General features: G+C 43.0%; 1 protein-coding gene across 2 annotated transcripts in view; it reads right to left on the minus strand.

Annotated features, from left to right (window-relative positions):
- tmc5 (transmembrane channel like 5) overlaps positions 1-14,429 on the minus strand; it is a 209,215-nt gene that overhangs the window by 128,266 nt on the left and 66,520 nt on the right. For both annotated transcript variants that reach the window (XM_068003205.1, XM_068003206.1), the window contains exons 3-4: positions 14,046-14,242; positions 11,727-11,861 (exon numbers count right to left, since the gene is read on the minus strand). In XM_068003205.1, coding sequence (XP_067859306.1) covers positions 11,727-11,861; positions 14,046-14,242 — 332 coding nt within the window. The remainder of the gene's footprint in view (positions 1-11,726; positions 11,862-14,045; positions 14,243-14,429) is intronic.

Consider the following 14,429-nt stretch of genomic DNA (forward strand, 5'->3'; position numbering starts at 1 on the left):
ATGATAGAGAAAGAGTGAGAAAAAATGGTGAGACACCAAGATATAAGCCGGGATATTTACAGGGAGGTTTTGGGTGAGGCTGAAAAAGGCTGAAGAACCCGGCAAGGTCAGGAACGCGGAGGTCCTGCCGATCTTAACGACAGGGCCTCATTAATACTTTGTAAGTCCGTCTCACATCCAGCAGCAGGCCAAATGGACAACCTGGCCGCTGAGAGGGAGAGAACACCAGCAGCAGGAAGCCGCAGCTGGGGATTCTTGGGGATGGTGCCCGGCAATCAGGAGTTTTGGGGGGAGGTTGGCAATCGAGGCTGGGGGAGGCCGAAGGCTTCCTTGAGGGGCCTGGCGGGAGCTCCTGCTCCACCTGGCACACACGCAGTACTGAAAGAGGCACTTACCTTGGGCAGCCGGCAGCTCCCACTTCGGTTTCACTGCGAGTTTCCTGACCCCTGGGAAACCCGTGCAGCAGCAGTAAAATTCAAATCAGGCTCCCAATTGCACGGTGGGAGCCCGATTGAAATATGTTAATTAAGCGCGCCACCTCCCCACAACGGGACACTCGGACGCCCCGATACGTGCGGCGGATTGGAGTCGCGTTTTAACTCACCCCTCCCCGACCTTCTCCCGCCTGTCGTGGAGGTGGTGGTGGTGGTGGTGGGGGGGGTTAACATCGAAGCTATAGACTCTACAATGACAGAAATATGTGAAAGCCATACAGAGAGAAGGGGGAAGACAAAAGATTGAAAAGGAAAGACAAACATAATGAGAGGAATTGGAGTTTGCGAAAGAAAAAGTGAAATAATTAATGTCTGTACTAATCGGATACGTTGGAAGTGCTGCAAAGCTCAGGGGCCAGAATGTTGATTGCCAACATCTATGGAAGGCCTGCTGGCCGTCTATACAGAGCAATCATTTAAAAAAATGTAGTAGGGTACAAAGCTCACATTAAAGAATTGATCATTGGAGGCCTGAGGAAAGGTGGTGCATTAAGTAAGGGTAGCCCTCTAACAAGGAGAGGGACACCCTGGAGCATATGTACATTTTTTAGATGGGCCTCCTTTTCAGCGCCCATTGGAAATGTCACACAGTGACTGGAACACCACTGAGGCACTCCAACTGCATTGTGGGAAGACTCCCTAATTTAAATAACTTATAGGGCCTCAATGAGGCCTGCGCACTGTGATACACATGTTATTAGTGCAGCAGCTGCTTTCTGCTTGCATTGGGATGTGCTAAGCCCATCTGGAGGTCAGAAGCCCATAGGCCTCTGCACCTGACAAGGGGCCCCAGCATCTCAATGTTTTTTTGCCAGGGGAGATTCTAGCTTGTAAATGAATAAAAATATATGATGCTGGCATATGGCTAGAAAAATAAATGTCATCACCTAAAAAGCTGTCATTACCTTTCCAACGCGCATCATTAATCCTGTTCAGATTTGACAAAGTAGTTTCATCGATATTTATCACTACTTGTTGTTCTGATTCTTTAGATGCACGTTGTGGAGAAGTTCTGGTGACCTTCAGCTTTGAAACAGTCTCTGTTTTGGGCGATTCCTTAGGACCATGTTGAAATCTAAGCGCTTCAGTATAATTGTAATCTAGATCTGATTCCTTAAAATAATGGAAGAAAAACAGGAACACTGAGACAGCAAGTTGACAGAGTTGTTGTAAACGGTGACAAAGCGTTAAGTTTTCTTCAGTTGAAATGTCTTGCTCGGTTACGTCTTCCGTTGGTATTCTTTGATCATTTGCGTCTTCTGTTGACTCATCTGTACCAGTTTTTACTACTTCTATTGATGTTCCTTGGCCATTTTCTTTGTCTTCACTCATTTTACTCACTACCTCCTTTTCTTGCACTGCCTGTTTTATCCCTTAGCTTTCCACACAGATGCGACTCTGACTGGTCTCCCAGCAGATACCTCCACTGAAATGTCTTCATCCGTCGTAGCTTTTTTTTAAAACAGTTTTCTAATTTTAATTCTTCTTTTGTTGAAATACTATCTCTACGGTACTAATTTGCAAGATTGAATTATGTTAAAATGACCTATTGTGATCAATAAAAATGAAAAGAAATATCCGATGTTTCTAAGGAAGGTTTCATCTGTCTGATTTGCTTTTAAGAACCATTAAAAAAAATCAGAATTTAGTAAACAGACAAATAATGTAAATAACTTGTGTAGTTATTTTATTGTCATAGTACTTCCTCAAGACTTCTTGCATTCTAAGGCAGTCTAGTGAAGGATCAGTTAATAAATAATTTTAAATGTACACATTACACAGCATGCTGGAGTTCTAGAATCATGGCGCGATTGAACATTATTGAGGTTTGAAACAGTACCCAACCTAATGAAGTAATAATGTTTCAAATTATGAAAGCATTCCAGAACGTATGGCTCCAGAACACATGCTTGCTCTGTACATTCTAATTCATTTCAAATGAGTTTCCACCTGATAAATGCAGTATCCTGATATCCTAGATAAATGCCATGTCATGCATGTAGGTAGAACCAACACGGAATAGGAAACAATACTGAAAGCGGCTGAGAGAGAAAAGAATCTCGGTGTTATCTGTGCACAGATCAATGAACAATTCACGACCATTGCAGAGGAGCTGTAGCCAAAGCAAACATGGTATTGGGTTGTATTAATAAAACCAAATCAAAGGACGCCATTCTGTTATTATACAGGTCATTGGTTATACTGCATCTGGAGTACTGTGTCCCGTTTTGGTCCCCTCATCTGGTGGGTGATTATAGTGGCCTTGGAAAAGTTTTCAGAGGAGAGCTATGACAATAATTCCTGGCTTAAAGAACCTTAGATACTCAGATAGGCTTAAAGAGCCGGGTCTATTTACTTTAGAGCAGCATAGACAAATAATGAAAGGGCTGGATCGCATGCCAATTGATAGATTATTTCAGTTTGACAGATTGCGGAGGACCAGGAGACATGCAAAACTAAGCAAAAGTTGAAACAGATTTAAAGTTAGGCAGTTCTTCTTTTCCTAGAGAATAGTGAGCCTCTGGAATGCATTGCTGGATTGTGCGGTGTGTACTGCCTCTCTGCCAGATTTCAAGAGAGAGCTGGACCAGGTTTTGGCAGGGGCAGAGATCTCTTCGTATAGAAGTTAAGTGGACTAACAGTTAACGTGTGCATGGTCAATGTGATCTCCTGGACTCGTTTCAATCGCCTGAGGGGTAGGGAGCTACTGTCCAGACTTTTTTTTAAACCCTTATTAGTCCTGGTTTTTCAGGAACATAGGAACATTAGGAACAGGAATACGCCATTCAGCCCCTCAGGCCTGCTATTCAATTGGATCATGACTGATCTGCACCTCAACTCCATTTTCCCGCCTTTGCTCCCTACCTCTTGATATCCTTACCTAACAAAAATCTATCTATCTCAGTCTTGAAAGCTCCTATTGTCCTAGCATTCATGTCCTTTTGGGGGAAGAGAGATCCAAATTTCTATCACCCTTTGTGTGAAAAAGTACTTCCTGATTATGCTCTTGAATGGCCTAGCTCTAATTTTAAGATTATGTCCCCTTGTTCTTGATTGCCCCATCTGTGGAAATAGTTTCTCGGTATCTACCCTATCAAATACTTTTAACATTTTAAATACCTCGATCAGATCACCCTTCAAACTCCTATTCTAAAGGGAATACAAGTCAAATTTATGCATCCTGTCCTCATAATTTAATCCTCTAAGCCCCGGTTTCATTCTGGTGAATCTGCACTGCGCTGTCTCCAAGACCAATATATCTTTCCTGAAGTGCGGTGCCCAAAACAGAACGCAGTACTCCAGATGGGGTCTGACCAAGGCTCTACACAACTGAAGCATAACTTCCACCCCTTTGTACTCCAGCCTCCTTGAGACAAAGGCCAACATTCCATTAGCCTTTTTATAGAATCATATTGCACAGAAGGAGACCATTTGCTCCATCGTGCTTGTGCCGGCTCTGAAAGAGCTACCAATTAGTCCCCTACTTTTTCTCCATAGCCCTGCAAATTTGTCCTTTTTAAGTAAACTTTTGAAAGTTACTACTGAATCTGCTTCCACCACCTTTTCAGGCAATGCATTCCAGATTATAACTCGCTAAGTAAAAAAAATTCTCCTCATCTCCCCTTTGGCTTTTTTGCCATTTATTTTAAATTTGTGTCCTCTGGTTACTGACCGACCTGCCAGTGGAAACAGATTCTCCCTATCTACTCTATTAAAACACCTTATTATTTTGAGTACCTCTATTAAATCCCCCCCCCCCGCCAACCTTCTCTGCTCTAAGGAGAATAATCTCAGCTTCTCTAGTCTCTCCAGATAACTGAAACCCCACATCCCTGGTACCATTCTAGTAAATCTCCTCTGCTTTTGATTGCATTTTGCACCTGTCTACCGGCTTTTAATGATTTGTGTATTTGGACTCCCAAATCTCTCTACTCCTCTACAGTCCCTAGTTTCTCACCATTTAGAAAATGCTCCAAAATGGATGACCTCACACTTGCCCACATTGAAATCCATTTGCCATAGTTTTGCTCACTCACTTAATCTGTCTGTGTCTCTTTGCAACTTCCTGCTCCCATCTGCATTACTTACTGTCCCTTCTAACTCCTAACTTTGCTTCTCCCCGAAGATTACATGGCCGCGGGGAGGTGAGTTGGAAGTGTCTAGTCACCATGTTCCAGGCATCATGAGTGTGCGGCAGGCTTGATGGACTAGCTGGTCTTTTTCCTGCCCGTCATTTTTGTTTGTTCATGTAATATAAGCATTGGTCTTGGAAAACAGTTGTAGCCATTAAAAGGCTACACAGTTTATTTGTTGCACATTGTCTTCCTGGTTTATTCACTCTCATTCACTCACTCACCTGACGAAGGAGATAATCTCCGAAAGCTTGTGATTTTCAAATAAAACTGTTGGACTATAACCTGGTGTTGTAAGATTCCTTACATTGGTTTATTCAAGTTTTGTTTTCCAGTATAAAAGTTTGTGGTAGCAATTTTCCTCTCCCCCCTACCGTAAGTTGAGCGCTACGCTGTTTGCAAGCGGCCAGCTTACACCGAACTGAACCTGGCCATATTTCTGGGTTCAGCTCATTTAAAATACCTGTTAAGTATATTAGGCAGGACTATTGGCTGGGAACTGGCGCTTGCTCCAAATTGAGGGACGCAAGTTGTGTGCTGCTGCAGGCCTTAAAGCAAATTCTTGGGACTAGTTGGCTTGCTAAACAGCAGCCAGGTGGTTTACACCAGGCAAGGCAGCCCTGCTGCACTAAAGAATTCAAATAATTTTCTTACCCAAGGTAGGTGAAGTTACCGGCTGCCCATTTGCCAGATCTCTGATCTGAAGAGGCAGCTGCACAACCTCTAACGTCCAAATTTGTTTGACTTTGGGGCAGGCATCTGCCTGGTGGAATCTCCAAAAGGTTGAGAAAGGTGTTCTCATGTCACTCATGCATCTTTTTGCATACTTTTGCTTCTGGCAGGTGTCCACCTTGGACAGATTGGTGGACTGAATAGGTAGGGGCGTTCAAGGAGTCACTCATCTTCTGCAGTCTGCTCTCCCGCAGATTGGTGGAAGTGATGAGCTCCAGCCCACGTGACTGGCAATGGGAGCAGTATATGTTGCCCTCTCTCAGGATGCTTCTTTGCCACCCCCTCAACCAGTGTGCAGCAGTCTGCAGCCAGGCCCCCACAGGCTCGAGCACCCAGAAGTCACCACCCATGAGCATCTCAAGGTCCCAAAGGAGGAACAGCAGCCTGCCATCAGCTTTGCTGAGGCCACTAGGGGAGCACCTTGTAGTAGTAGTAGAGTTCGGAAAACTTCTTAGAAGAAAAGCACCACGTGTTGACACTTGGGTGAGAAATGAACGGAAGGCAATTATTATATTATGTCTGCCTTTATTACATTTGGCACTTTGGTCTGCAGTGTGGTTTAAGAGCAGCTTCTGGGCCTGCATTGTCAGTATGCCATTGACAAAGAAGCTGTCCAAATTGTTTGACTGTTCTTTAATGCAGGATTAAGGGAGTGGCCTCGGATGTAACAAGGATTGTAAATGCAGAGGTGCTCTGTTTAAATTTGGAGGTCAAGGGAATGAACAGCTTAATGGAATTGTTAGGCAATTAACTCATCCCTTGTATCTCTGCTGCAAGGCTTGTTCCCTCACCATCCCTCTGGTCTTCCTCGTCCGACGAGGACTGCTGCTGCAGCGCTTCGACCATATGCAGGCCTATCGGTATGGTGAGGTTGTGCAGGATGCAGTTCACCACTACAATGTGGGAGTCTCTTTGTGGTGCATCCCTATGGTGTGTTCAATGGTGGTCTTGCTGGTCCCCTGGCTCTGATTATGCCTATGTTGCTCAGGAGTTGGGGAGGGTTGTCATGAGCCACGTGTGTAGGTAGTATCCGTTGTCCCCAAGGTGCCATCCAGCTTTGTTCCTGGGAGGGTTGAATATTGGGGGGGGGGGGGGTGCGGGGAATGGTAGGACTATCGCAGAATAAATGCATCGTGAAAGCTGCCTGGGTACCTTGCACAAACTTACATGATCCTGTTTTGTACAATCAGACACTTCCTGGTCATTAAAGGAGTGACAGCCTTTTCTATTGCCGAATGCTGTTGTCTAGTGTTCTGGTGCCCTGATGGCAACATACGGCAGTCAATAACATCCTGGAGGTGAGGGAAGCCAGCCACTGCTGCAAATCTCCAAGCTCTCTCTTGTTGACTGGTGAGGTCATTGGAGAAGGTGACGTACTGGTCAGCCCTGGCAAACACGGCGTCGGTGACTTAATGTGGCTGTGTACTGCAGACTGGAAGATGTGGCTGATGTCCCCAGTAGCAGACTGGGAGGAGCCAGTGGCAAAGAAGTTAAGGGGTGTTGTGACTTTGAAAGCCAACGGCAAAGCATGCCCCCTGGTCCAGACGGCAACAGGTCCTGTTGGCAGCAAAGGTCTGCCATCCTGGAGAACACAGCCTCCTGATGCCCTGCTCCTCAGATAGGTCCAAGAAAGTGACTCTTAGCCTGTACATTCCGTGTGCAGGGTATGGCCTCCTATGAGCAACCCTCTCTCTTGCTGTCTTCTAATAGGCCCACCTGCTGCTGGTCCTGCTGCTGCTCCTCTTCCTCTAAATGTTGCTCCAGCCAAATGAAACTTAGAATAGTTGCACCCATTATAAGGAGATAAAGCTTATTGGGAGTAAGTAAGGCAAAAAAGAATGAAGGAAGCAATCTGGAACCAAATAGCTGCAGGTGAGTGCCCCTTTAAATATTGCTTCAGTGTTTCTGAGCGACCAATTCTGCCAGCTTTTACTGGCAGGTTGGCACTGGGCAGGACTTCCGAGATTTGCAGTTAAAATGACGTTGGTCCTAATTGCGTGACAGGACCCTGATTTACATGTATTCATGAGGCTACTGCCTGCCTCTAGTGGCCGCCTCAGCCGCATCTGAAAAGTGCATGGATAAAATGGTGGTGTGCAGGTCGCAGTGATAAATACTCTACCACTATTTTAACAACCCACCTGACATCAGTTGGGCAGGGTTACAATCAGGATTTGTGTGTCTGTTGAATCCGTCATCTATGTCCCAACTGTCGAGTGTATCTATTAATTTTCCTTTTCTCCATTGGTTCAGTGTCTTTTCTACTTCCTTGTCAATTTCTATCCTTTTCTCCTTTCTAATTGGCTGTTATTTTCTACAATTATTATTCACTAATCATAAACCTTTTTCCCCATCCAATCTCCATGAAAAAAATCTTCAGTTGACATACTACCAAAAATATTTTTTCCCCAATCATATTCCAGCAAAAAACAATTCTCCAAGATGCAGCCACCATTAAAGTTCCTCCCCATCCCCACTACACACCCTTAAAAATAAATTTTATCACATGTCACATGTCTTTTAAAAAAAAATCACAAAACTATTAAAAATGTACTCATAAAGCTGGCTCCAACAATTTGTCTCCCAAACAAACAGTGTGACATTCCCCATTGGGCCTCTGAACACCTTGGAACCTGGGTACACCTCCTTTCCCCCCATATTTCTGATTCCCATCTGACTAGCTGACTCCCCACATTATAGGCCCAATATAAGGCCCAGTATAAACAAAATATCAATGTGCAGGAGCCTATCTCCAATGTAACAGAGTACAATTCCCAGCGGCCATTGTGTAGCCAAGGCTTCCAACACATGCACAATTTCTCATGGGGCCTCACTTCTACTGCCTGATCTCTTCCGTTTCATCAGCGGTCCTGCCCTACTCCCTCCTGTTCTCTGTGGTGCAGCAACCCAGGCCTATCTTTTTAGCACAGAGATTGGTCTAAAAAGTTTCAACTGTCATTGGTTCAGGTGGACTAGGTACAAACATGTTCTAAATTTCTCAAAAGCATCTGTTGACTAAAGTTGTGAATTTAACAATTGGTGGTAATTATTAGGGAGATAGCATCAGTGGTATAGCAGCTGAGCCCAGTAGGCAGTACCAATCTGGCCCTGGGCATGGGAGTTTGTGGAAGTCCCCTTGTACTTCATTTGCATTTTATCTTGTAGACTTTCTAGCAGTAGTATAACTTTTCATATATGACGTTATAATGTTAGAAAGGTCAACTATTTGGTATACACCTTTTCCTCTCCCTTCTTTGTGCCCCTCCAACCTTGACCACCAATGTTAGCCTTGGCTGGTATGCAGGACATTCACAAGAGCAGCTTGGTAGGGTTTCTCCTTCTGTTTTTCTCTATTCCTTGTAGTGAAGTCCAGCACTTCCCTGACATTAGCACAGCTGAAATCAGGAACTTTGTTAAGTGGGTGAAGAAACCCTTGCCTTGACTTTCTGTGGCAGTTCTTGCTGATACTTAAAGCTGCAACATCTCTACATTACCCGTAGTTACTTCTATGATTACTCCCAGGGCAATACTGCTACCACCTACTGGGCTCAGCTGCACTGCTCCCATCATCTTAAAAATTACAACAACAATTATTTTCGGATCTGAAAATGATTGCTTGCAGAGGATGAGGCTGGGCTATGCACAAGCAGGTCTGGATGGAAAGTGCGGGCTGGGGCTCACACTTAGCTTGAAGGTGGGCCTTGTTAAGACGTGGGATATACAGCTGTCAGGTGGCTGGTGGGGTGGCTGGGAGATGAGGCCAGGCTTAATATCCGGCCAAGAGAGAGACTAGGTTTTGTTCCGAGCAGGTACCATGTATGGGGTAGTGGCATTGGAGTCTGTGGAGTATGCGTGTGGGCAGATTGGTTGTCGGTGTAGTTTACATGCTGGAGAGAAGACTGCGATTAAGACCAGTTGTAGACATGGCATGGCCGGGTGTGGAGGAGATGGGTTTCCAGGTAGAGTGTGTAGGATTCTTGGATATCTGGAAGTCAGGATGGGGCTGATATGTGGTTCAGAATGCCTTGTGCATGACACAGATGTGGGGGAAGTAAGTCTAGATATGGGCAATAGTTTAGTGTGAGATGTCGATTTGGGTCGAGGCTTGGGAATTTGTTTGTGGGAGCAAAAGGGGTGGAGTTGGGGTTTGTATAGATATTGTATCAAGTGTAACATTGTGGTTAATTTTCCATGAGGCTTCTTGTAAAGTTGCATTCTTCTGAGGAAGGATCTGGTCTGATGATTGGTGGGGTTAGGTCCACAAAGCCTGTACCTTGTGTGACTTAAGTGCTCTTGGGTGAGGCAGAGAGTGTGTCAGTGAATTACTCAGGAGATGACTAGGTCTTTCATCACCTCCTCAAAAGTGTCATCTACTATCTGTTTTTTTTAAGAATTTCTGCATGTTGAAGCTGGCACACCACTGTTGTTAGGGCCTGAGCTGCATTCCCAGCGCAAGGGTTTCTGTTTTTCTCTCTGTCATGCACCACCCACATTGCAACTAAGACTCTCCTTCTTCTTCTCCCTCTTGGAACAAAAAGCTAAAAATTTCTGTTGAGGATAACAGACACAAACACAACTCATTTCCATGACATTCCTCCGTTCGTTATTTTAATGGATGCATTAAACCATTTAAGAGAAAATAGGTTAACATTTCATTAAAATAAATAAAATACTGGATAGAGGAAAATCATATGAATATCTTGCCAGCAATAGATTCTACAGTAAAGACTCTGTTTCTTTCCCACAGCAATAATGGTGTTGCTATTGGTCTCAGCACTCCTGAGCTAGGGAGGGAAAGATCATCTCGGGTCCTGCTGCTGATTATTACCCAACCACCACTGTCATATGTACACTTGTGAATGTCAGATAAGGATGGGTTTAGATCTGGCTGTGACGATTTCCACTATCAAACGGTAAGAGAAGTCAGAGCTTTCCTTGTCTGTAGAGATCAGCTACTCTATGGATAGTTTTGCTGAAGCATCAGGGAGCCACCACACAATTTCTTATGGTAAATGTAAGAGTTCATTTAACGAGACTCGAGGTTAAATTAAGGTGCATCACTGAGGCAGAATTTTTGTTTTCTTTGGCACAATACAATGTTTCATCTTGTAGAACTAAAAATCTACTTGCTACAGTTTTTTTTCCCCTCTAAGGCCTCAATCCATCAATTTGTCTCCTCTTTTCCTCCTCCTCCTCTCCTGAAGGCATTGATTTCTTGCTGGAGTTCTATGGCACGTTGCCAAAGTGGCCATTCTTCATATGTTAGCCCAGACAATGAGTCCCAATAGGTGATGTGACTCAGAGGGCATTACAGCCAATCCCAAAATTGTCCCCACCTGATGTCTACATACTGGCTCTTCCTGCCAATATTATATATTATTAGCCCCTAAATGTCAAGTACAACATTTGGTTTACTTGATAAATTTTTATTTTTATAAATTATTATTTTTACAATGTGTGAAAATACCTTAGTTAAGATAGCCCATCTACCATTCTCTAAAAGTTATAAAGTGAGTTCTACATTCAAATGTAATCTAATGTAAACTTGTAGGGTTAAATTTTCATCTTCATCACATAGGCAATAATCTGCCAGAGCAGATTGCCCACCTGTTATAGAACCTGTCCGATTTTCATTCCATTGATTTCAAATCTGAGCATCTTACTTTTATGGGACTACATGCACACTGCCCAATATCTATAGTATGATGTTGTAACCTGGGGGTGTAACAATATTATCCCCTTGTGACCCCAATCGAATATTTGTGCTTTTCGCATTTGTATTTCTTCCATCTCTTTGAAGGTGGACCAACCAAACACTAGATGAGACAAGGCCAGGTACGAACCATCAAGCAGCTTTACTTCACAATAAGATGAACTTACAGAACAGTCGTTAGGCCAAACTCAATTATCCTTGCATAATAATACAAAATAAAGAACACGCCATGGTAGCCCACATCAGTGGGTCATATTACTTGACTAAACAAGATGTTCTAGCTATCTTATAGCATTCAAAGGACTTCCCAACACAATGGGTGGAAGGTGGTTTTTGATCACCTATACAAGCTATCAAATTTCCTTATTGTTTAGCATATCCACCTTTTGTCTGGGTGCCTTAATTCTAAATTTGTCAGAATATACTTTGCTGAAATAACAATAAGTCTTTTCAAATCCTTTCTGTGTAAAAATGTTTTAAAAAATCCTGAAATGTGAAAGTCAGTATTACTACACAAACTATTAGGGATAATATCATTGTTGTTTAATCAGTGAATATATGTCCAAAACAGCCTACCCTTTTATGACATGGCTAATTTCACCACAGATATTCACATTGGAGTTCAAAATTGTAATGTAAACCAATGTTATTTACCTGGCTCTTCGTTTGATGTTTCTGAATTCCTGTGAATGCGATGAGTGAATGAAGCACCTCTCTGACCATATCCATCATATGCAGCTGAAGCAGAGCTATAAGAATCATCTGACATGGGCTCAAATCCAGAGTTAACTATCCAATAGAAACAACAAACATAACAATTGTAAATGTATTTCATATTAGACGCTGTAATGATTACAGTGATTGAATAGTCTGGGGAGTTGTTAAGTGGAGTACAGGAACTTTTCCATTGATGACACTGCTGGTCATTTAGTTCAGATTCCTGGAGACTGACATCCATGCACTGCCGTTCAGTGTTTATGATGCTAAATATGGCTCCCTTAACCTGGTAGCAGAATCATAGATCCACAAGAACGTCTACCATTCTGTTGCTAGAATAAAGGTTCTGTGTTTGATGGTATAAACACAGGGAGACATCTCACGGACTCTGGTGTTCTGAAATCCAAACCAAACAGACACCACTATAAAAGTGTGAATTTTTTGTTTCATTTACTTGAAGATCAGATGGATTTGTTTCATTCAGTTAAGTAAACCGAAGGAGCTGGTAATTCCTTTCCGGAGTTCTTATAAACCATTTGTTGAGGTATACGAATGCATTACTTCAAATTAATTTGCAAGAGTAGGGCAAGGGGTCACAGGTTTAAACTAGTAACAGGTAAATTTAGGATTGATATAAGGAGGTATGAACCTTGATATATATTAATGACCAGGACTTGGGTATAGAGGGTATAATTTCAAAGTTTGCAGATGACACAAAACTAGGAAATGTAGTAAACAATGTGGAGGATAGTAACAGACTTCAGGAGAACATAGACAGACTGATGAAATGGGCAGAGAAATGAAATTTAATGCAGAGAAATGTGAAGTGATACACTTTGGTAGTAAGAATGAGGAGAGGCAATATAAACTAAATGGTACAATTTTAAAGGGGGTGCAGGAACAGAGCGGCCTGGGGGTGCACATACACAAACCTTTGAAGGTGGCAGGACAAGTTGAGGAGGCTGTTAAAAAAGCATATGGGATCCTGGGCTTTATTAATATAGGCATAGAGTACAAAAGCAAGGAAATTATGCTAAACCTTTATAAAACACTGGTTAGGTCTCAGCTGGAATATTGTTTTCAATTCTGGGCACCACACTTTAGGAAGGATGTCAAGGCCTTAGAGAGGGTGCGGAGGAGATTTGCTAGAATGGTTCCAGGGATGAGGGGCTTCACTTATGTGGAGAGATTGGAGAAGCTGGGGTTGTTCGCCTTAGAACAGTGAAAGTTAAGGGGAGATTTAATAGAGGTGTTCAAAATCATGAACGGTTTTGATAGAGTAAATAAGGAGAAACTGTTTCCAGTGGCAGAAGGGTCGGTAACCAGAGGTCACAGATTTATGGTGATCGGTAAAAGAGCCAGAGGCGATATGAGGAAACATTTCATGGCAGATCACGGCAGGTTAGCTTGGAGGGCCGTGGGGTAAGCACTCTTGCTCCTCCTGGCTCACGAGCAGTGCTGGAAAAGCACTTACCTGTTGGATCTGGCAGTTTTCGCCTCCCTTTAGCTGCCAGGTTTCCTGAGCCCTAGGAAACCCGGCCCGCAGCCATTAATTCTAAAAGGCTGCTAAAATCTGAGACATGCAGCCTTATTAACATATTTAAATTACTGATCCACCTCTCAAGAGCAGGTTATGCGTCCACCCCCCCCCCCAACTATCCCGGGTCAAACCAGAATTAGGAGCGTTCAAGGTGGGTTGGGGTTAGGTTTTAGATTTTTAAGAATTTAATCCCCCACCCCCACCTGTCCTGGGAGGGGTTAAAATTCTCCCCGATGGCTCAAATGGCCTCCTTCTGTGCTGAAAACGTTTATGGCTGAGTTTGCCATTCAGAAACAGATAATTTTTATTGAACAGAAACTTTCATATTCACTGTAAAAACATGCCTACAAAGTGTAATTGAACCATAACTTTTAGTATTTGCTGAATGTTTTGCTTGATATTGCTATCTAATTGTAATTAAAGATATTAGTTGTTCAGCTTACTTGGCCATAGCTGCCATTTCAAAGAGTTTGGGACTGTGGCAGGAAACTATGTTAAATAGTGAAGATTACTGTAAGTGGAGTATTTGTTATTCCTTTGGATAAGCAGCTCTGCAAATATAGGGGCCATAATTCACTTACAGGAACTCCCACTAAATCATTGTAAGAAGAGTTTCATAAAAAAAAAACAACTTGTACATGCAAAATGTTTGCACAACACAAATCAAGTTCATATTTCACATGAACAGCTGTAACTGAGTAATAAGGAAAACATACCATATCCAGTTTCATTTACATATGGATTCATGTTAGTGAATGGTGATCTTGATAGACTATGTTCTCTTTCAATTGATGTCATTGGGATAATCTCTGGCTGCTCCCACCTTCTCTGCACATCTGGTGAATCAAACGGATTCTGCTGGTTGGGAAACTGCAGAGGAGCTGTGTGGAATCTAGAAGATCTCCCATGTGCACTAACACAGCAGAAAACAAAAAAATATTTGCAACATGGTGTATTTTTGGACTACACGATGATTATGAATTTTGCTTTGTAATATCAGTTTAAAGGACCATCTGCAGCTCTTTGCTTAGATATTGGCGAGGTCCCAGCTCAGCAGAGAAATGAGAAACCTCACCAATGTAGCAGGGGTCAGAACCTCA

This window comes from Heptranchias perlo, chromosome 22, assembly GCF_035084215.1.
Source record: "Heptranchias perlo isolate sHepPer1 chromosome 22, sHepPer1.hap1, whole genome shotgun sequence".
In the NCBI taxonomy this organism is placed as follows: domain Eukaryota; kingdom Metazoa; phylum Chordata; class Chondrichthyes; order Hexanchiformes; family Hexanchidae; genus Heptranchias; species Heptranchias perlo.